The sequence below is a fragment of the Leucoraja erinacea genome, chromosome 16 (genome assembly GCF_028641065.1).
Source record: "Leucoraja erinacea ecotype New England chromosome 16, Leri_hhj_1, whole genome shotgun sequence".
In the NCBI taxonomy this organism is placed as follows: Eukaryota; Metazoa; Chordata; class Chondrichthyes; order Rajiformes; family Rajidae; genus Leucoraja; species Leucoraja erinaceus.
The window spans coordinates 14,225,323-14,247,185 of record NC_073392.1 but is presented as its reverse complement, the minus strand read 5'-3'; the positions used below and the strand labels follow the sequence as shown (position 1 = coordinate 14,247,185).

General features: G+C 39.4%; 1 protein-coding gene across 8 annotated transcripts in view; it reads left to right on the top strand.

Annotated features, from left to right (window-relative positions):
• The window catches only part of chl1b (cell adhesion molecule L1-like b), a 610,347-nt gene that overhangs the window by 212,348 nt on the left and 376,136 nt on the right, over nt 1–21,863 (top strand). For all 8 annotated transcript variants that reach the window (XM_055647708.1, XM_055647706.1, XM_055647709.1 and 5 more), the window contains one exon: nt 19,151–19,344. In XM_055647708.1, coding sequence (XP_055503683.1) covers nt 19,266–19,344 — 79 coding nt within the window. In that variant the 5' untranslated portion in view covers nt 19,151–19,265. The remainder of the gene's footprint in view (nt 1–19,150; nt 19,345–21,863) is intronic.

The following is a 21,863-nucleotide window of genomic DNA, read 5'->3' as shown; positions in this document are numbered from 1 at the left end:
TTGAATTCCATCCCCATTGACTTGTCATGTGTTGTTGTTCACTGGAAACCTGGAGTCTTTGACCAGGTTTGGCTGATGTGGCTGAATATTTAATGACAATAGAATTACAATTGAAAATCAAAGGGAATTTTACATCAATATTTAGTGAGTTATTGAAAGTTGGCTATAGGTGTTGAAATAGAAAATATTGGTGAGTTTACTTATTTCGCATTTGACTGTAAGCTAAATGTTATTTAAGTATTACAAACATGATATTCCACCCAAGGACCATGCAGATTAACAATCAAACTGAATACCTGTGTCTTAGCCACTTGTTAGATGAATACTGATACAATATCAAAAAAGACAAAGTGCTGGAGTAACGCAGCAGCCAGGCACCATTTCAGAGAAGGTGGATAGGTGATGTTTCAGGTGGGACCCATCTGACCTGCTTAGTTACTCCAGCATTTTATATCTTTTTTTTGGTCAATCAGCATTTGCATTTCCTTTTGTCTCCAGCCTAAATTAAAACATTCATTTCCAAGCCATATGGTTACAGGCACGAAATATTACAGAAACTGACACTTTATGAAGAATATATGTTGAATGGAACATAATACTGTGATTAAGCTACTGCTAATTATGAGCATATGGTTGTGAGTTTATTGTCTGTTTTTTGATTCTAATGAACTGTGCGATCTGTTTGGAAAGTGTAAACAAATTCTCATATTAGAACGATTAGGAACAGGCCCTTCGACCTGCAATGTCTGTGTTGAAAATGATGGCAAGACCAATGCTTATCTGCCTGTACATAATCCATAAACCTCCATTCCCTGCATATCCTTGTGCTTATCCAAAAATCTCTTAAATGGCACTATTGTGTCTGGCTCCACAACTGTAACATTTAGGTTCAGTGGCAGTTTCTTCCCCACAACCATCAGGTTTTATAGAGTGCTATGTTTGCTTCCCTGTTGTGCTGCTGCAAGTAAGAATTTCATTGTTCCATCTCAATGACAATAACCACTCTTGACTCTTGACCCCTGTTCCAGGCAATCGCCAACCTTTGTGTAAACAAATCCTGCCCCGCACATCTCCTTTAGGTATTCCGCCTCTCACCTTAAAGCTCTTCCCTCTAGTATTTGATTTTCCATCCTTGGAGAAAAGTTCTGGCACTCAACTCTATCTATGCCTCATAATGGTACATACTTCCATCAGGTCACCCCTCAACCTAAAGTTTAGAAAAGTGTACAAAGCAAACAAGGATGTTCAGAACGAGTCAACAAAATCATGTATGTGTTGTGGTGTGGGAAGAGATAATGCAATATGAAGAATAAATGGAAACTGGTGAAGAGAAGGACATGTGTTATATTTTGCTGAGTGACATTCATGAAACAAGTAATCAAATTGTAGCCTAAGAACCTAAAGGATCAGCAAGCTTTCACGGCAGATATGATAATCCTTATGGAAGTGTGTTTCTTTTGACTATAGCTCATTTTGATTCTGGTAAATACATAACGTTCTCAGAATAACATTATTTAAGGCACCATACAAGGTTTCTGCTGATGCCCCAGGTTATTCAAAATGCAAGCTTTGGAATCACAGCCTGCATTGGGGAAGCAAATGTTTAATCTGCCTGCCTGAAATATCTCTACTAAGTGACTCGAGCTTTCGCGTCTAACAATGGTATGGAGAACAAAGGAAAAAAATGTGTGCAACCCAAATCATCCCTGATAATGATAGAATTAAAACATTTAAAAAATACTTTTAAATAAGAATAGATCAAAACTTGTCAGAATGCTGATTTTTTTTTTTTTTAATTACTTTTTAGGAACATTTAATTCACTAGTTGGGTGCAAATTAAAATGATCACACAGCGTTCAATATTAAGTTTTGTTGTCAACAGTCAAGGATACATTTTCTCCTTTTTTTTACAGTATTACATTGAAATTTCAATCATTCTGGAATATTCAAACAGTAGATTTACGAGAATGTGTAAGCCTTTATTTTGATAACTCCTGTCCCCTTTTTCATTCATGGTTCGGTAATTAAGCAAGTTTTTAATTTGATGGGGAAAAAAAATCCTATTCAAGTTAAATAAACTTTCCTGTGATGTTAATGATGAGTGTTGTAGCTCTTCACTACTATTTCCCCAGAATACACAGTCTTATGCCGATCAGAATTACATGCAACAGTCAACATGTTATTATACTAGTACATCATTATGCTTAAACATTACATTCACAACCTATTTCGCTGAATGGTCTAATTGATTAGAAATCTTCAAATTTACTGAAGTGTGTTTTGCCATATTTAGTATGTAGACACTATCCATCTTCTCTTTATGGTATGTGTTAATTGTTCTCCCTATTTATTTGATTTATTTCCTTTCAGGGTTAAAAAGCCCACATATCTATTGACATTTAAACAGATTTAGTATTCTGGTTTGTAGCTTCCCACCCTGATGTCTTCTTGTTTTGAATGTCTTTATGCCTTAGTGAACAGAATTGGATGGAAAGCCCAAGATGCTTTCTGGTAAAAGTGATTGCACTTGAGGGATGACTTTCTGGTTCAGTCTTTTCCCTCGTTCGTTTTGAAGTCTGTTGTATATTGATTTCTGTGGACTAATGAGTAGACATAGTTTTGTATTACTTCACATTATTTTCCATATTTACTTGTGATAGAATCGGACCATTTGGCCCACTAAGTGTATGTCAGCTCTCTTAGCAGCCTATCACTTATATTTTAGTTTAGTTTAGCTTCGAGATACAGGGTGGAAGCAGACTCTTCGGCACACCAAGCACCACTGGTCAGCAATCCATGCACATTAACACTACCCAACAAACACTAGGGGCAATTTTACATTTATACAATTATATCAAACCAATTAACCTACAAACCTGCACCACTTTGGAGTGTGGGAGGAAACCGAAGATCTCTGAGAAAACCCACACAGGTCACAGGGGGAACATACAAACTCCCTATAGACAGCACCTGTAGTCAGGATCGAATCTGGGTCTCTGGCGCTGTAAGGCGGCAACTCTACCGCTAGGACACTGTGCTGCGATTATAGGCAAACAATACTGATACCTTTAAATCTACTTGCTGCATAATATGGGAACATTTGTCCCATAAAAGATCTGTGATTCTTCAACAAGGAATGCTCAACTCTAGCTTAGCAAGAATACATAGCGTGCTCTCGAAACTCTACAGTGACTTCCAGCAGTGGAAATAGGCAGTAAGTTCCAATCTGCTAGGAAGTGGCGACCTGCCCTTAATCAAGCTCTTCTGCTAGCAGCCTGACTAATGTGAACAACATTCAAATTATCAAATGATGTTCATGTGTGAGTTGCAACATAATGAACTGACAAACTGGCCCTGTGCTCGGTCATTTTAGCGCACATTTTTTTCAGCATAATTTTCTTGGCAATTTAATGTTGTGGGAATTGCTGATAAATTATTAGATTAAGTTATCATTATCATCTGAAAAAATATGGTTTTGTTTTAATTGATATGTGCATTTTTCTAATTAGTAAAGAGAAAGATGTCTATGTTGGAAAATGCTGTGGTGTACACATTAAATTTGTGCTTATTGTGCATATGAAATTTAATGGGGCCCTTGGTTGGGCAATATCTTCCATGTTCAGTGCAATGCCACCTACACTTAAAACGATAAACTCCCATAAAAGATGGGAGCTTTTAAAGAGACAGTTTTCACTGAAAGCTTCTGCATCAACTGCTGGGGTTGATTTGTGGCAGATTTGACCATGAGGTGCAAGCAGTGGTGAAAATGGGCCAGTTTGATGGATATTCTGTTGGGAAAGTATCTGAAGCTACGTTTGTGATATGACCAAACCAGTGAGAAACGTGTGTGACACATGCCAGCAAGAAATCTAAAATATTGTTATTCTCGTTGCAGGTCAGAGATGGGTGTAGGTATCATTGTTTCAGGCAGACAAATAGGACGGAGCTATTGGAAATAGGTGTCCAGGGCAAGCAGCAAATGGCCGGGTTCTCTCTCTCCAAAATGGAAATTACTGCAATATTGGGGTAACCAGCTCCCTTCTGAAATCCAATGGTTATCTTTGCTGATATCCTCCTGCTAGTGACTCAGATAAGGACGGGTCATTTACCCTATGGTCACGCAGGATTCCTTGCTGGCATTAAGACCCGTTAAGTGTTAAATCATATTAAAACATTAAATCGCAGCAGTATAGTTGCTGCCTTACGGTGCCAGGGAACCGGGTTCAATCTTGACTAAGGGCGCTATCTCTACGCAGTTTGCACGCTTCCCCTCGTGACTGCATGGGTTTTCTCCCGATGCTCCGGTTTCCTCTCACATTCCAAAGACGTGCAAGTTTGTATTTAATTGGGCCCCGTACATAGAACTAGCATGCGGGTGATCGCTGGCCAGCGTGGAGTCAGTGGGCCGAAAGGTCTGTTTACTATGCTGTATCTCTTAACTAAACTAATGCATTTAAGGCCTGTAGAAAGCATGTAGACACAAACAACTGTTGCAGCGCAATATGAAAAAATGCATGTTGCCTGCCAATTGCCTCAAATTCCAGACACAATGGGCTGATGTACAAACACCCCAACAGTTTATCGGTCGTGTTTGGAAATGCAGATTACATTTAGTAATTGACTTTGAACTTCACCATTATTATGTGATGTATGGAAACCATTCCCAGTTCAACAGTGCATTTAGCCATTCACAGATTATGACTAAAATGTGCCATGGGCCAAGGTGCTACATGAAAAGACACATTGTGATCCATACAATTGTTTTAAAGCGAACAAGAGTTCCTTACTAAATCAATTGGGATCATATTTTGCGGAGAATTTTAAATGAGAATTTTATCAATCAGTTACTGACTGACAGAAGTTGTTGGTCTTTTAAATCATTGTCGCATGCTGAGCCATTAACAGTGTATTCCAAAGATTCTCATGAAATATTAATATTGGTGTGATTGATTTGCTTTAGCATTTTAACATGGGGAGCTGTGCAAGTGAATACTGAACAGCTGTGACGATGCATCCAGTAAAGAAAGGTTAAAACGTACCATTATCAATTTGATGCTTGAAATTTGTTGCAATGTACACACATTGTATGGACAAATTATACGGTTACATTATTATCAGTGCATTTTTTATTTGAATGAAAATCACCTGCTGGTGACAATGTATCCTATTCTTCATTTTCAACTCCTGCAAATCTGCTCTTTCTCCTAAATATTTCCTTTTGGAAACACTTTTTCTCGCAGAGAGTGGTGAGTCTGTAGAATTCTCTGCCTCAGAGGGCGGTGGAGGCAGGTTCTCTGGATGCTTTCAAGAGAGCTAGATAGGGCTCTTAAAAATAGCAGTCAGGGGATATAGGGAGAGGGCAGGAACGGGGTACTGATTGGGGATGATCAGCCATGATCACATTGAATGGTGGTGCTGGCTCGAAGGGCCAAATGGCCTACTCCTGCACCCATTGTCTATTGTCTATTTGTCTATTTCAAATCCTCCAAACATTCAGGAAAGTAGCAGCCTTTCTTTCAGTCTGCTGAATTACATGGGTTATAATTTTCCCATATCTTTCACTTGAATAATCTCTAATTATGTGATCAAGCGATATATAACTAACCCAGGAGCGTAATAGATATGCATCCAGTTCAAGATGTTTCTCCAGGGTTTTCCAGCCTTTTCCCAAGGGTAGGGGGTTCTGTAACTGGGGGGAATAGTTCATGGTGAGAGAGGCGACATTTAAGAGGGACCTCGGGAGCAACTTTTTCACTAAAAGGATAATCGGTATCCGGAATGAGCTGACAAAGGAAGCTATAGATGCATTTAGAATTATAACTTTTCAAAAATATTTGGGCAGATATGTGGATATAAGAAACGGTTTAGGGGCTATAGACTAAAATGTAAACAAATGGGACTATCTCAGTATGTATGCCAACTCAGTTGGTCAAGGACAAAGTGGGCCAAATGGCCCGTTTCAGTGGCTTTATAACCCTATGTTGATTTAGATATGCATTTTGAATCCCACCATGGTAGTTGTGGAATTTAAATAAACAAATAAATCTAGAATTAAAACTAGTCTCAGAAAAGGTAACTGCAGAATTCTGGATTATTATAAAATAAAGAGGTGTACCATCATGACCTGCTTATGTAGTTTACTGTTAATTGTCTCCTGGGTTCAGGAATGGACTTTGCACGATGACGGAATAACTAAATAAAACAAATCTCTACTAGTTGGTCCGTTAATAAAGATGGGACTACATTTTAAAATCGATAGCCTTTATCTGTTTTTATAATGAATAATCCTTCCCATTGTTCATTATTTTAACAAAAACAATGCTTTTAAATTACTGAATGGCCTTTTCCATTTGTCCACCGATAATTCTTGTATGAGATTTTGATTGTTGGATTACCCGACGTTCTTTGAGAATCTGTGTTGTTCGCCTCGTCCATTCCCACAACAGCTCCTCGGGCTTTTTGATTGCTAGATTCATTAACAGGACTTGCCTGCTCAAACTAATCCTGTGAAGATTTGTGTCTCTGCTATTGACAACCTTGTGCACATTAACATAAGGTTTTTAGGTAACTCGACCAATTACTTCAGGGCTTAGTTGATAACTAAACCCAAACAAATTCTCCAAACTAGCACTTTGAATGGAATAGATAAAGTTGTAAAAAGTAGTCCAATCCAATTTTTCTTATAGACTAGAAGTCATCTTTGCTCTTCCTCGCCCATCGTCACAATGTCCTGGATTTTCCAGTCAGCAGCAAAGGAACTTGACCAAGACTATCCTGAAAAAATTAGGGGATTGCAGACTATAAATTTCACCTGTCAAGTGATCACTTTGAGTTCCATTTATTGTGGAACTGAAGTGTCCAGTGAAAAGGTTTACTGATGCATTCGTCAGATTGAAGTATATGACAAGTCTGGAAATAAAGACATGACATATACTTCACATTGATATGATTTTGCAGAAACCACTTTAGACATTTTTGACGTTTGAATGCATTTTAAGGAGAATGTGGTGATTTTTATTATTTTACGAATCATTTAATATTTAAGTGTTCTGAGACTGCACACTCATAAAAATAGACTTTAGTAGTTGAGAGGTTGGTCAACCATATTTATGACTCAGAATGTTTAGTTACCGTGACTAATGAGGCATAGAAGTTTGAAACTTCTAACAAACAATGAATCTGATGTAGCGGAGGCAGTTTGGGCACTTTGGATGTTGATTTTCTGACAGATTCTCATGTGATATAAATTCACGTATTTGTAGTTTGATGCAGTGCCCCGACACGAAATGTGGCCTATCCATGTCCTCCAGAGATGCTGCCTGACCCGCTGATATATTGAACCTCTCGGTGTTTTGCTGAAAATTCCAGCATCTGCAGTTCCTTGTGTTTCAATTTTACTGCTCCATTGTGAAATCTCCTCAGTATGCCCACCTCGAGTTCCTATCCTGTCTCTGATGGGAGATTTGTGAGACTTGTTCTAACTGCTCCTCCTCTGTAATTCCTGCTTTTCAACCATATTCTGACCCAGAAACGCAACCACGATCATGTCTGTTTCTGCAGCACTTACCTGCATCACAATCTTGTGACTTGCGGCTTCCAACTCCAAATCCAGGCTTCCCAGTTCAGACCTGACCTGGATCTAAGGTATCCACCACTTCCAGCAACAGTTCTTCCTCCATGCATTCTCTACCATGCACCGGTCTGGCTGGCTCTCCCTCAGTCTCTGCAAAAACTACGGGCCTCACTCACTCAGACATGCCATGGACACCAACTCCTCTTCATCATCCACTGGTTCCACACCTTCAGTCGATACTTCATCACCTGCCTGACTTCCACGAAGGACCGTAACAGTCTGAAGAAGGGTCACAACCCCAAATATCGTCTATTCATGTCCTCGGAGATGCTGCCGAAGCTGCTGAGTTATTCTAGCACTTTGTTTTTTTACTCATATTTGTAGTGCAAGTCACAGCAGCTGCCATATTGAACAGAGTGCCAATGAATGCATTATTTTCAAACACAGTTTTGAAATTAGCAGACCTTAATATGACAGAGCTTAATGGCCTTGACTTGAAATTGTACGTGGGGCCCCACTTGTGACCTCTCTGCCTGTACTTAGAGTATTGTGCAGACAAGAACTGCAGATGATGGTATATTCTGAAACTGGTCACATTGTGCTGGAGTAACTCAACATGCCAGGCAGCATCTCTTCCCCAGCCAACTATGGGCCATTATGGGCTCTACCCTGCCTTGGTCATCTGTTGCTGGCCCTGCTTTGTTCTGGCCTTTTCCAGTTCTCTCACCTCTACTTTCAGTCTGAAGCAGGGTCCTGCCCCAAAATGTCACCTGTCCTTTTCCTCCAGAGATGCTGCCTGACCCGCTGAGTTGCTCCAGCACTTTGTGTCTATCTTAAGAGTATTGGTTCAGTTTTGGTCATCCTGCTATATGAAAGATTCCAATACGCTGGAAAGAGTACAGTTAAAATTTATAAGGATGTTGGCAGTCCTCGAGGGCCTGAGCTGTAGGGAGAGATTGGGCAGGCCAGGACACTATTCCCTGGGGTACAGGAGGCTGAGGGGTAATCTTCTCGATGCACAAAAGCACAAGGGGCCTAGATAAGTGCAATGTACCATATTTTTCCTAGGGTTGAGGGACCTGAAGGGAGTTTTTTTTTGCTCAGATAGTAGATTTATGGAACGAGCTGAAGTGGTTGAGGCAGTTGCAATAACTACACTTGAAAGGCATTTGAACAGGTACATGGATAGGAAAGGCTTAGAGGGATATGGGACCAGACTGGATGGGCATCTTGGTTGGCAAGATAAATTGGGCCAAGAGGCTTGTTTTTGTGTTGTGTAACTATATGTGTACATAAAGCACGAAAGGAAAGAGCATCCATTGTACCCTATGAATATGGCTAGTCATGGAAAATTGTTGACGTTTGTCTGTAAAACAATGAAAGGAGTGCTTTCCAGATACATAGCTTTCTCCCATCAAAAGATTTTGAAGCTCCTCTCAGATAGCTGAGCAGCAGACTTTTGACAGCCATTTTCACTTCATTCTTGCCCTGTAAGCTGCTGTGCAAAGCTTGTTTTAGCAAAGATATTTGTGTGTAAGCCACTCAAATGACATTTCAAACCACTTTCTGATAATTTTTGGGGACCTTATTGTGATATGTAGTTTGTTGAATGAATCCACGTTACTCTAGTAATGTAATTGGCAGCAAATAAAGTTTATGTGAAATAACTAAGTATATTGTTTTTAGTTGAATTTTAATTTACTCTTATAATGTTAACATAATTTAATTTTAGCCACGGGAATTTTACTCTTAAGATGGGTCAGGATTTCCATACACTGTCTAAAAATTAATTAGAGACTTTTTTATTGATTAAAGATGAAAAATAGGTTATTATTTTATGCTATTTCCAGTACTTTGGATTTTGTCTCAACAATATAACTCCTTCAATCTTATTGCTGGAGTTCACTGCTGAAACAGCTGATGCTATTGAATCTGAATCACAAGCTTTGGCTGAAAGACTTGGGAGATGAAGTGGAGTGGGCGGCCACCTTGCCAAGTCGCCACGATTGACATATTTTTGTTCACCCTCTACAGATGTATTACTCCCTGGGTAGCGCAGAACTTGTAACAAGCAAATGGGCATAATGGATTTGGTCATGAGCCCAGTGACAATGTGCACAGGCAAGAAAAGAGCATAATCTGGTTTGCTAACCATTTGACCTTCTTTATTTCCTGCCCTAATTACTCCAATGGTTTTTTGCACTTCCTGTTCATTCTCCTTGTGCTGCATGCCATATTAAACCACCCACATCCTGATTCTAGAGCTTAATTTTATTGGCCTCGACATTTCTTCTATTCTTTGCGGCTTTAAACATTTTTTTTCCCAGTGTACAGGTTTCATTTTGTTCGTGGTAATAGGCATTATTCTTATGCTGTCTTTTAGCAATTAGATCCAAGCAGAAAGCCAAGTCTTGGCTCTCCGTAGATGATATGTTCTGCATCTAATGCATTACCCACCAACAGAAAACAGTCTTCCATCAACCATGTCATTTCACCTGTTTTCAATTTTCTTGCATTTAATTTATTTGTTTTATTGTTCATTTCATCTACTCCAAATTATGACCAATTATGAGATGAAGATATTCTATTGTGATTAAAATTGGCGTAACAATTTAATGGACTCTGCTAAAAATAACTAGCTGCTCAGTAAGGCAGGAAAATTGAGCTTGGAGTCTGTTGCAGTTGTTACAGTAGGGAGGTGCACATCCTTCTCCTCCAAGGCTACAAGTTCAATGACCTCTACGTGTGAATGGGTCGTTGCCACATGAATGAAAGAATGAGGCTTTGAGGTAATTAGCCAGTTTATGGACTGTTCTAGAGTTTTGGCATGGAAACTTAACAAAATCTTCTTTACACTTGATCGTGGAATTCACTCTTGAAAGGTGTTAATTGTGTTTTGTACAGTTCACGTGTATGGGTATGGCTTTAATCCACACTTGTTGAACTGCATTATTGGCTATTTGTGACAATATTTGGCACCATCTTGGATAGCTGCCTTTAGTGATTGGGTCAAGTGTAATTTAGGAAGTTTTCATGACCTTTAAGGGCACAATCATAATATAACTGCAGTTACAGTTCAGGCAGGCAGAGCAACATTTTAGTGAAGTTGAGTCTGGTTCAACTTGAACATCTACTTATGTTTTATGAATAAACAATGTCCCAGAGGTTCCATTATAACAGTTAAGAATTTAAATATTTAGAACGTGGAACATGCTTAGTTTAAAAAAGTGAGATGAAATAAGCTTTAAACAGATCTCTGACGCAGAGTTTTTTTGATTAGATTTGACACCACACATCTCTTCTCCCACGTAATCTCACCGAGCTCCAGAAATAAATTGGTTGCCAAAAAGTAAATGTTCTCCGAAGGTCCTTTCTTGACCCAAGAAATTGCGTATGTGCCATAAAATCAGAGAGGGATACAACACAAAATCAGGCTCTCCAACCCACTGAGTCTGTGTTGACTCTGAAACACCTTATTTCCACTCAACCTACATTAATCCCACTTTTTATCTCCCCACATTCTTCTCTTCTTTCAGATTCTTCCACTTACCTCAACACTAAGGACAATTGAAAGAGGACAATTAACCTGCTAACCAACATGTATTTAGGGTTTAGGAAGTAAAAACAGAGCTCCTGGATAAAAGTCATGCTCTAATGCTGAATAGTTACTTTAAAAGTGAATATATTCAGGCAGAATGTAACAGAAAACTCATTTTAATCCAAAATCTGCTCTATTTGTTATTCAAAGAAAATAGGAGCATTAGAGAAGAATTTAAAATAATTCACTCAGTTGACCGAGATGTGTTTATCAAGAAAGATTGAAAAGTTTGAACATCTTTCTTGGAAGGCAATGGTTAAAAACAGAAAAGGTATTGAGATCTTTCAAATTACATATAACCCATAAAGTATGAACAGTGAGAAAAATAGGATTGTCCCAATAAATCCAAAGAGGAGTTCGGAAATATAAATACTATCAGAGGTAATGGAGGCCGGTAATTCACATGCAGTTATAAGGAAGGTCGGAACATGGTCACAAGAAGCAGAAAGAAGATATTAATGGCACAATTGAAAGAGGAAAGGTGAGAGGAGAGCTGCGTGAGGAATTAACGCCTTGGAGACCAATAGACCACAAAATCCGCATAACAGCGCAAACCTTCGTGTATTTTTCTTTGCCCAGTTTTCAAATTTGTGGTTGTACATTTAATCTGGATTAATTATCCCCATTTTTCCTCCTCCCTTCCCATCATCTAATGACCGAATGATCCTTTGAGAGGGGTTGGGGGGCAGAACTGACTCACCAATGCCCATCACTGCAATTCTGCATTCCTCTCCCATTGCAACCTAACTTGCTGTGTCTTCCAGGATTTTTCCAACAATACGCCTACATAATCTTGAGGAACACTACCCCATCTTCCATCTGGATGTGTTTGCTACCTCAATTTCGAATTCTATTTCCGTGAAAACTGGCCCACTTCTGAGTTCATCAGATTTGAACGCTTCAACCAGTGACTCTTGGCTGGAGAGTTCAGAACCGGGGGTCACAACCTTGAAATAAGGGAAAGACCTTTTTTGGACTGAGATAAAGAAAAAGTTTATTTTCACAGAGGCTGGTGAATCATTGGGATTCTCCACATGAAGGATTGTGGATGCTTAGTGGTAGCAAAGATTGTTAGAAATCTGGATATTAAGGAAAGCAAGAGTAAAGGGGAATGAAACTGGAGTGGATGACCAGCCTGATTATGATGAATGGTGGAGGAACTCAAAGGACCAGGTGGCCTTCCGGCTTCTTGGAAATCATGTCAAGCAACGTCCATACACAGGCATTGGTCCAAATGGTAAACCAAAATAAATTGTATGACTATGCTATTGAACAGGAGGCATCGTTGTTCAATACTAACAGAGCATCCATTGTTATGACCAATAAGTGGATTTTTTTCTGTTCTATGAGCTTTGAATTTTGCCCCAATGGTACTCGAGAGTCATCAAATATAAATCGCTCAAATGGATCATCCTCATTTTAAGCAATGACTTCATTAAGGAGCTTTCAACCAAATTTAAACTTTCACAGAGGCAGGTTTGCTGCAAGCTTCTGCAAGTAAGATTTTTATTGTTCCATTTTGTGACATATGACAATAAAACACTCTTGACTCATTTCCACAATGCTCTGTAGGATGGCGCAGGAAAGTGGGTAATGCCTTCTTGGATGAAGGAGTGCAAACCAGAAATATCTGAAGAAAGTAAATAAACGGCTCCTGCCCTGAAGATTTCTGATTAATACCATCATGAAATTGTATTGTGCCCTGGTGTCACTGCATAGAATTGTTGATGACTTACAAGGAATTACAGATGCCGGTTTATGCAAAACAAAAGTGTGGATTAACTTGGCAGGTCAGGCAGCATCTCTGGAGAACATAGATGGGTGATAGAAACATAGAAACATAGAAATTAGGTACAGGAGTAGTTTTCGGTCTTTAGAGACCAAAATTGTTATTCATGGGAAAATAGAAGTAGACTGTCAAGAGATTTTTTTCTTAGTCAGTAGCAATAAATGTTGAGTTCAGAATTTGCAGAATTCCGTCACCACTATATTGACCAGTGAGGTCAATCAAGGAATCTGTGATGTTCTCATTTATGAGCAATAATCACGTAAGCATTGCTGCCAGTAATACAGCTCATCATGGGAGGAACAAAACCCTCAGTATATATCAGATTCCCAGAAATACTCTGAATACATTGTTTTTGTCTGGGAGCTTTTGGAATTCTGCGATGTTATCTTTTTTTTTAATCTGATTTTGTGTATTCTCTTTATTTCAGCAAGATTATCATCAAATTGCTGCAAATTTCAAATAGTCCTGAATTTCTGGGTATTTTTATATCTGGTTCAAAGTATTTCCACAAGAAAAACTGGTAACAGGATTCAGAAAGACAGCAGATTATGCTAACTGACACCAGCTGCTTAGACCCTGCACGTCAGATAGGGAAAGCATTCTCATAAAGAGATGAAAAAATAAGCAGGGTGGAATAATAAGATACAGATTGGTGTGAAAATTAGTTTTTATGAAGGTCTTTCTCATGAGATTTGAATTACCTTGTGGATTTGATGTCTGTACTCCTGAATACGTTGACTTCTGAAACACCACACAGCTTGCAATATTAAAGCAACAGACCATGTTTATTAAATTTATTATTCAACACCAAGATAAAGAGCAGAGGGATATCCTGCGGCTCAGTAGGCGATGTATTTATTTTTTTGTTCCTCTGCTGTTCAGATTCTCTGCTGCCTTGAAAAAAATACAAGAAATGTTTATATCCAGTGAGAGTGGAGATAAAAATGATCAAAATGGCTAGAGCAAAAGTTAGAACATTCTGGAACCCACATCAGGTCAGGCAGCATCTGAAAGTGGATAAGATCCCCATCCTCCTCCTCCACCTCCACCTACATTCCTTCCTTGAGCTTCACAATTCGCAACTCTTCAGCTGTTTTGTTTTACACATTATTTTCATCTCTGGCCTTTGTCCAGCCATCTGCCAATCAAAAAAAACCCTCAAGTGTCAAATGTTTTAATGTCGTAAGTCTCAAAACAGAACAATGAAATTCTTACAGCATTGCAGCAGCACAACAGATGTGTAAACATAGTACTCTCCTGTGCTCACCTATTGCTTGTTATGTTTTGTCCTCCCCCTCCTCTCTTCCGAGTTCATTCCTCACATCCCCCCATACAATCAGTCTGAAGAAGGGTTCTGACACGAAAAGTCACCTATCTGCTGCCTGACCCGCTGAATTATTCCAGCACTTTGTGTCTTTTCCTTTGTATGTCTCAGGAATTGGTTATTTGGCAAAACTGAATGAAACTACTGCAGATGTTAAATGTTAGGTGCAGATCAATAATGTACCTTCAGATACATTTATCGTATTGGTCATCCAGGGTCAAGTCTTTCCTATAAATTAGCTATTCCAGTCCTTCATCACGCAGAGTTGAATATGTTGAAATAGAAGGTAGACACAAAATGCTGGAGTAACTCAGCGGGACAGGCAGCATCTCTGGAGAGAAGGAATGGTCTGAAGAAGGGTCTCGACCTGTAACGTCACCCATTCCTTCTCTCCAGAGATGTTGCCTGGCCCGCTGAGTTACTCCAGCGTTTTGTGTCTACCTTCGATTTAAACCAGCATCTGAAGTTCTTTCTTACACATGTTGAAATAAATATTAGTTTGTTTGGGAATTAATAAGTGTTGTAGATAGGGTTAGTTATGGAGAAAGCTTCCATCTGAATGGCAATGTTTGTCTTATAGGGAACTGATTAAGATGTGAAAATGTAATTGCTAATTGGAATGCAAGTTTGATTGAAATCCTTTATGTTGGAAACATTTGCGCGCTGAAAAGCCAATTATGTTTCAAGCATAATACACATTACTTTGCTCGCAAATAACCAGTCTAGCCACAAATTGATTATTTCACTGTTTATTTTGTTTATACATTTTCAAATGATAATTGTTGTTTTTTTGAGTTTTGTAAATCCAAAGAATATTATTTCCATCCTTTCACCTCTTTGCATTGATGGTTTTCAACAGCAAACAGAATTGCTTGCAAAGTTCTAAGAATTTGTTGAAAGTGAAAGATTGCTGAGGCATTCATCTTTCCAAAGCAGTCTTGTTAATATGTCAAGGAAGTGTTATAACAGCTTAATAATATGTTTCAAGAGGGAGATCATATCATTCACGTGGATTTTATGTTTTAAGATAATTAGCCAATGTAGAACAATGAATAGAATCAGTCCTTTGAAGAACAAACATGATGATTCAGACAGTAGGTAGCAGGATCTTCATTCAATCAGCTTAGAAACATAGAAACATAAAAATAGGTGCAGGAGTAGAGGCCATTCGGCCCTTCGAGCCTGCACCGCCATTCAATATGATCATGGCTGGTCATCCAACTCAATATCCTGTACCTGCCTTCTCTCCATACCCCTGATCCCATTAGCCACAAGGGCCACATCTAACTCCCTCTTAAATATAGCCAATTAACTGGCCTCAACTACCTTCTGTGGCAGAGAATTCCAGAGATTCACCACTCTCTGTGTGAAAAATGTTTTTCTCATCTCGGTCCTAAAAGATTTCCCCCTTATCCTTAAACTGTGACCCCTTGTTCTGGACTTCCCAACATCGGGAACAATCTTCCTGCATCTAGCCTGTCCAACCCCTTAAGAATTTTGTAAGTTTCTATAAGATCCCCCCCCCTCCCTCAATCTTCTAAATTCTAGTGAGTACAATCTGAGTCTATCCAGTCTTCCTTCATATGAAAGTCCTGACATCCAAGGAATCAGTCTGGTGAACCTTCTCTGTACTCCCTCTATGGCAAGAATGTCTTTCCTCAGATTTGGAGACCAAAACTGAACGCAATACTCCGGGTGTGGTCTCACCAAGACAACTGCAGTAGAACCTCCCTGCTCCTATACTCAAATCCTTTTGCTATGAATGCTAACATACCATTCGCTTTCTTCACTGCCTGCTGCACCTGTGTGCCTACTTTCAATGACTGGTGTACCATGACACCCAGGTCTCGTTGCATCTCCCCTTTTCCTAAAGGGCCAAACATTCAGCTTAATCAAAAGAGCAATTTAAGTCTAAAAACATTGAACTGATACGAATGAGGATAGCATGTTGGAACACAACAAAAGTTGGTTCTGTTAGCTAGAGTCTCCAGTTGCAGTCTAGACGTATATATTAGATATTTAGCTCTCAACATATGCACTGCATTCTCTCTTCTGCCTTTTTGAATAATTATATCAGTTGTACAACAAACATCTCTTGTTAGCATGGTAGCCCGGATGTTTCTACATCAGCTGCTTTAGGTTCTTGAAGGAGAAACTAAGAGAGGAGCCTGCCAAAGGGATTACATCTATCTTCCAAGGAATGTTTGTTTGCTGAAGGCTGCAATTCCCTTTCCTGGAAATATTTTTGGGTTTAAAATGCACCTTCCACTTTGATGCTAGAAACATAATTCAAAGAAAGGGATGAACTCCATTGCATGCCTGGTTGTTCAGAACATTTGGTTTACCCCCTCATATCCGAAAAAGCCTAAGTTGAAGTATGACCTGATTGAAGGACAAAAACGAGATGGAAAGCATGAGGCGATTCAGCAGAAAGCAATATGAAGGACGGCTCACACATAAAGGGACATAGTTTGTCTTGTCCTGCTAGTGGCTAAGATGGAACCATAAATAAAATATTTACTCCAATAGGGAATTTGAGTAAACATTTTGCCCTGAGAGTTTGTGGAATGTGGAATTAACTCCTCCAGGGAATAACTCGACTCAAGTGAATAATTTAAATACACTTCAGAGGAACCTGAGCAAAAAGATATGAACGGTTCTGGTTAAATGAGGATCATGACTGGCATGCAGCAAAAGGGCAGAATGGCCTGTTTCTGTGGTGGACCTTCTATGAAGGGCCTCAGTTTAAAATAAGCTGTTCTCGGTGAATAGCAGGCTCTTCTAAAATAATGAAGGGACTTCAAGAAAAGGACAACATACACAATTGGGATGCTTCCTCCAAATAACAGCAGTCAATGGACTCATTGTATGTGGATCAGGATTAGAGAGAACAGTGCTATTATTCTTCCTTGGACTCCTTAAAAAACAAAAAAAAAAACAAAGCAAAGTCAGTAAAGCATGGAATGTTGCAGTCACCGAAGTGGAGAGGAAGGGATAAAAAATATGCAGGTTTGGTACGAGTGAGAATGCAGCAGTAAGCTATCCCGCATTTCATTCATTGGCTGCAGTCAAGCAATCCAATTTTATCTTTTTGTCTTTGGCAAAATGTTATCTGTAAACCAGACATTGTGGTGGCACCTGCTGGTGTCCGCAGGTAATCGAACCCTGCGGTTAGGTGCTTCGGTCACTTGACTATGGGGAGGTGTTTTGTGTTTGCACACTTTCTGGGCGATGCCCCATCAGTCGTTCTCGACCACCGTTGTGGTTGGACTTTTGTATTGCTGTGTTGTGTTGCTCCGTTGATTTCGTCATTTTGTCAATAAAACTGATTTTGGAAATCGACTCTCGTCTCAACCCGCCAAAACATAATAATAGACATGACCTGTGGTTTCACAGAAAAGCTGGAGAAACTCAGCGGGTGCAGCAGCATCTATGGAGCGAAGGAAATAGGCAACGTTTCGGGCCGAAACCCTTCTTCAGACTGATCGGGGGTGGGGGTAGGTGGGGACAAGAAAGGGAAAAGGAGGAGTAGCCAGAAGGCTGGAGGGTGGGAGGAGACAGCAGGGGAGCTGAGGAAGGGGAGGAGACAGCAAGGTTTTCCGGGTAGTCTGCATTGATATTTTTTCTGCCAACCTTTTTGCTCCTCTGGTCACAAGCCATGAAGAGTCCAATCAAGCTTTGCAACCTCTATGCAAATAACCACATGCCTTTGCCTGACAGGTCTGACATCAACTCATTACGGCGGTCCCTCCAGGGCCCAAGAAAGCCCTCATGGACTTGTCCAGGAGCACCAGACTTGTCAGTCATTGGTATGAGGCCCAAGGCACTATTTTGACCATGACTGATGGCAAATTATACCCAAATGAAAATTGATTTAGAATCCTTTTTCTGTAATTGCCCAGTGTTGTGTATGGACCCACTGATCCTGCTTATCTCCCTAATGAGCTTCTTAGGTTTGCCAATATGTTGCATCATAATCTACCTTAGCCACAGCTTTTGATTAGTGCAAAGTGGTTTCAAGTACCATTTAAACATCCTTTAGCCTTGTAACTCGTTGTGACTTGTGGACTGAATACTTATAGTAAAAGTGTATTTCATACCTCTCCGCCCTTCCCGCTGGGTAAAACAAAAATATACATAAACCATTTGCTTCACAATTATTATTTTTTAAGAGTTCCCATCAAAATTAGTTTTCATTTTCTTGAAATTTAGATGCAATATTTATGTTTCTGGAACATAAATGGGAAAAAGTTAATTGATTTTGGAGGGAAAAAAGAAGCAGAAATATTGACTGCTTCCGAAACCATGAGTAAATTCTTCGAAAGAATAGAAAATGCACATATGTCAAATTTGGATTCTCTTGGTGATATTTTGCTTACGTTAACAGAGGGTATTAAGGGTCTGATGTACAATTTGTTGAATGAACTATTCTTAAATACCTTATTTTTTCGATTCATGTCTAAAATTTATTTAGCGTCTTTTGTTCAGAATGTCTGAATAGTGGGGTCCCCTCCAGCAGTAACAACAAATCCCAGAAGGAGAAGTGCAAATTACTTCTTTACCATATCACTGCTGTCACAGTAATCTGATTGCATGAAGTCAATGTTCTGTTTGTCTGTCTGAAAGCAGAACAAACTGCGAAAACCAGACCTACATTTACAAATCTCTTGCGGGAGAAAGTAGAAATAAGAGACAGTCATCTTATTTTAACACTAAAAGTCTTTCATCCATAGAGAAATAAATTAAATTGCATTGCTGGTAAGATTATGTTATACCTTGCAAACCTTATTTGGGTTTACTTCAGTTTGAATCTTGCAGAACATGTGGATTAACGTTGATTAATTTTCACCCTTTGTACCTCTCCAGATTCTGGTCAGTGTGACTCATGGCTGTGCGGTAAACTGAACTGAGACTCAGTGGAATCACAGAGGGAATCTTCACGTTTTCTTTTGGCTCTTGTTTGATCTCCCAACTGCTGAAGATGCTACTAACAAGAACTCTCCTGTTATGTTTTCTGTGTTGGTCCAAGTGGAGTTCATCCATGGAGATTCCAGAAGATGGTAAGAATCAATTAATTAAATACCTGCTTTTTATATCATGTTAAGGCTATCTGGTTTCATGTGTGAATTCACATGTGATAATGGTACTAGCTCTTTTCCCATCTTGTCCATATAAATTAATGAATTTTGGAAAGACTTGATTAATTAGAATGCTGCTGGTGTAATTTTGTTATTCTGATCTCGAATAGCATAGCTAGGAATTATTTGTCTAAATTTGCTCTCAATTTTGCATTGACAATTATCTTTTATTGTGATGAAAATCGCAGCATCCAGAATATTGGTAAAAATCCTTGTTTCCAAAACTGAGAAAATGAATTTAATATTCAGGAGTTAAAATGGTAAAAAAATAAAATCCCTTATACTGCCAAGAAATCTGCAGCAGAATCCTATCAAGCTTTAGTAATTTTGTGATCCAGTTGCAACCAGCTACTGACGTGCGATAAATTATTGATGAGACTTGATCCATTATTCAGGCTTTTAATGTGGCTGCTGGGTATGGCAGCATAAATGTTCATTAACAGGACGTCTTATATATGCAGTATAAAAAAAGATAGCTACATATAACGAGAAGAATAACTGATCAATTAATGAAGTGGCTGTCATTGTGCTTTAATAAATGCAACATTACTGATAAGCTCGTCAATGTTTTACACGCTAATTGATGGATTTGCTGCTAATGCTGTTTATGATTTTCTTTTCAATTATTAAGCGTGTATATATGTGCAAGATAAATAAGATTTACAGGTGTGTGTATATAAGTAAAGGTCGAGAAAATTAGATATGATCAAGATTGTCAAAGATGTCCACCAGTTTACTTATTAAAATGTTCCTAATAAATAAATGTGTATAATAACTAACAAATCTTGTAAGAATGTTAAGTTGATTAATGGTTCAACTGATTGCAATGTTGCATCTGATAAATCGAATTATTTGTGTGGTTCTATTACAGTGTAATTGGAGGAAATTAAATTAACTGTTGGCTATTACATTGTCAGTTTAGATTGAACTAGTAACCTATATTTGACTGGATTTTCTTTCTGTGGTACAAAACAAGGACTCTATTGCAATGTTTTATCCAAGTAAGTTTTAAATGTGGGGTTTAGAAAAGGCCAGACTGTTGGCACCAGAACTACCAATTCTGCCAGCAGCAACATATTTTTATATTGACGCCTGTTTAGGCTCAGCCAAGAAGTTCCAGCTTCCTGAACTTACCCTGTTAAAACCAATCCTATCAGCGTAGCAGTGAAATTGGGCACAACCAAACATATGAACACCTAGAAACAAAACATCATTTTGCTAGACTGCTTTCACACAACAAAGGAAGTAATGGCATTTTACAATAAGTAAAATAAAATTTATAAATCAAGGCATTTAGACATATTATTGACTGACATCTATTACAAACCCACTGACTCCCATAGCTATCTATACTACACTTCTTCCCACCCTGCTTCCTGTTAAGACTCTATCCCCCTACTCCCAATTCCTCCGTCTACGCTGCATCTACGCCCAGAATTAGGCTTTCCATCGGAGATGTCCTCATTCTTGGCGAAACGGGGTTTTCCCCTTTCCATTAAAGATAAAGCTCTCACTAGGGTCTCCCCGATATCCCGTAGCTCCACTCTTGCTCCCCCTCCCCCCATTCGTAAAAAGGACAGAGTCCCCCTTGTCCTCACCTTTCACCCCATCAGCCATCGCATACAGCATATAATCCTCCAACATTTTTGCCACCTCCAACGGGATCCCACTATTGGCCACATCTTCCCATCTCCTCTTCTTTCTGCTTTCAGCAGAAACCATTCCCTCCGCAATACCCTGGTCAATAGACAATAGGTGCAGTAGGCTATTCAGCTCTTCGAGCCAGCACCGCCATTGAATGTGACCATGGCTGATCATCCACAATCAGTACCCCGTTTCTGCCCTTTCCACATATCCCCTGACTCCGCCATCTTTAAGAGCTCTATCTAACTCTCTCTTGAAACAATACAGAGAACAGGCCTCCACTGCCTTCTGAGGCAGAGAATTCCACAGGCTCACAAGTCTCTGTGTGAAAAAGTTTTTCCTCATCTCCGTTCTAAATGGCTTATCCCTTATTCTTAAATTGTGGCCCCTGGTTCTGGACTCCCCCAATGATGGGAACATGTTTTCTGCCTCTATCATGTCCAAACCCTTAATAATCTTATATAGATCCCCTCATTGATCCCCTCATTGAAGGTCAACTCATCACTTCCCACCAACACCACCCCTCCCCAGGTACTTTCCCCTGCAATTACAGGGGATGCAACACCTGTCCCTTTACCTCCCACCTCGACTCCATCCAAGGACCCCAACAGTCTTTTCAGGTGAGGCAGAGGTTCACTTGCACCCCATCCAACCTCATCTACTGTATAATTTGTTCCAGGTGTCAACTCCTGTATATCGATGAGACCAAGTGCAAGCTTCGCGATCGTTTCTCTGAACACCACCGCCTTAACCTACCTGATCTGCCGGTTGCTCAGCACTATAACTCCCCTTCCCTT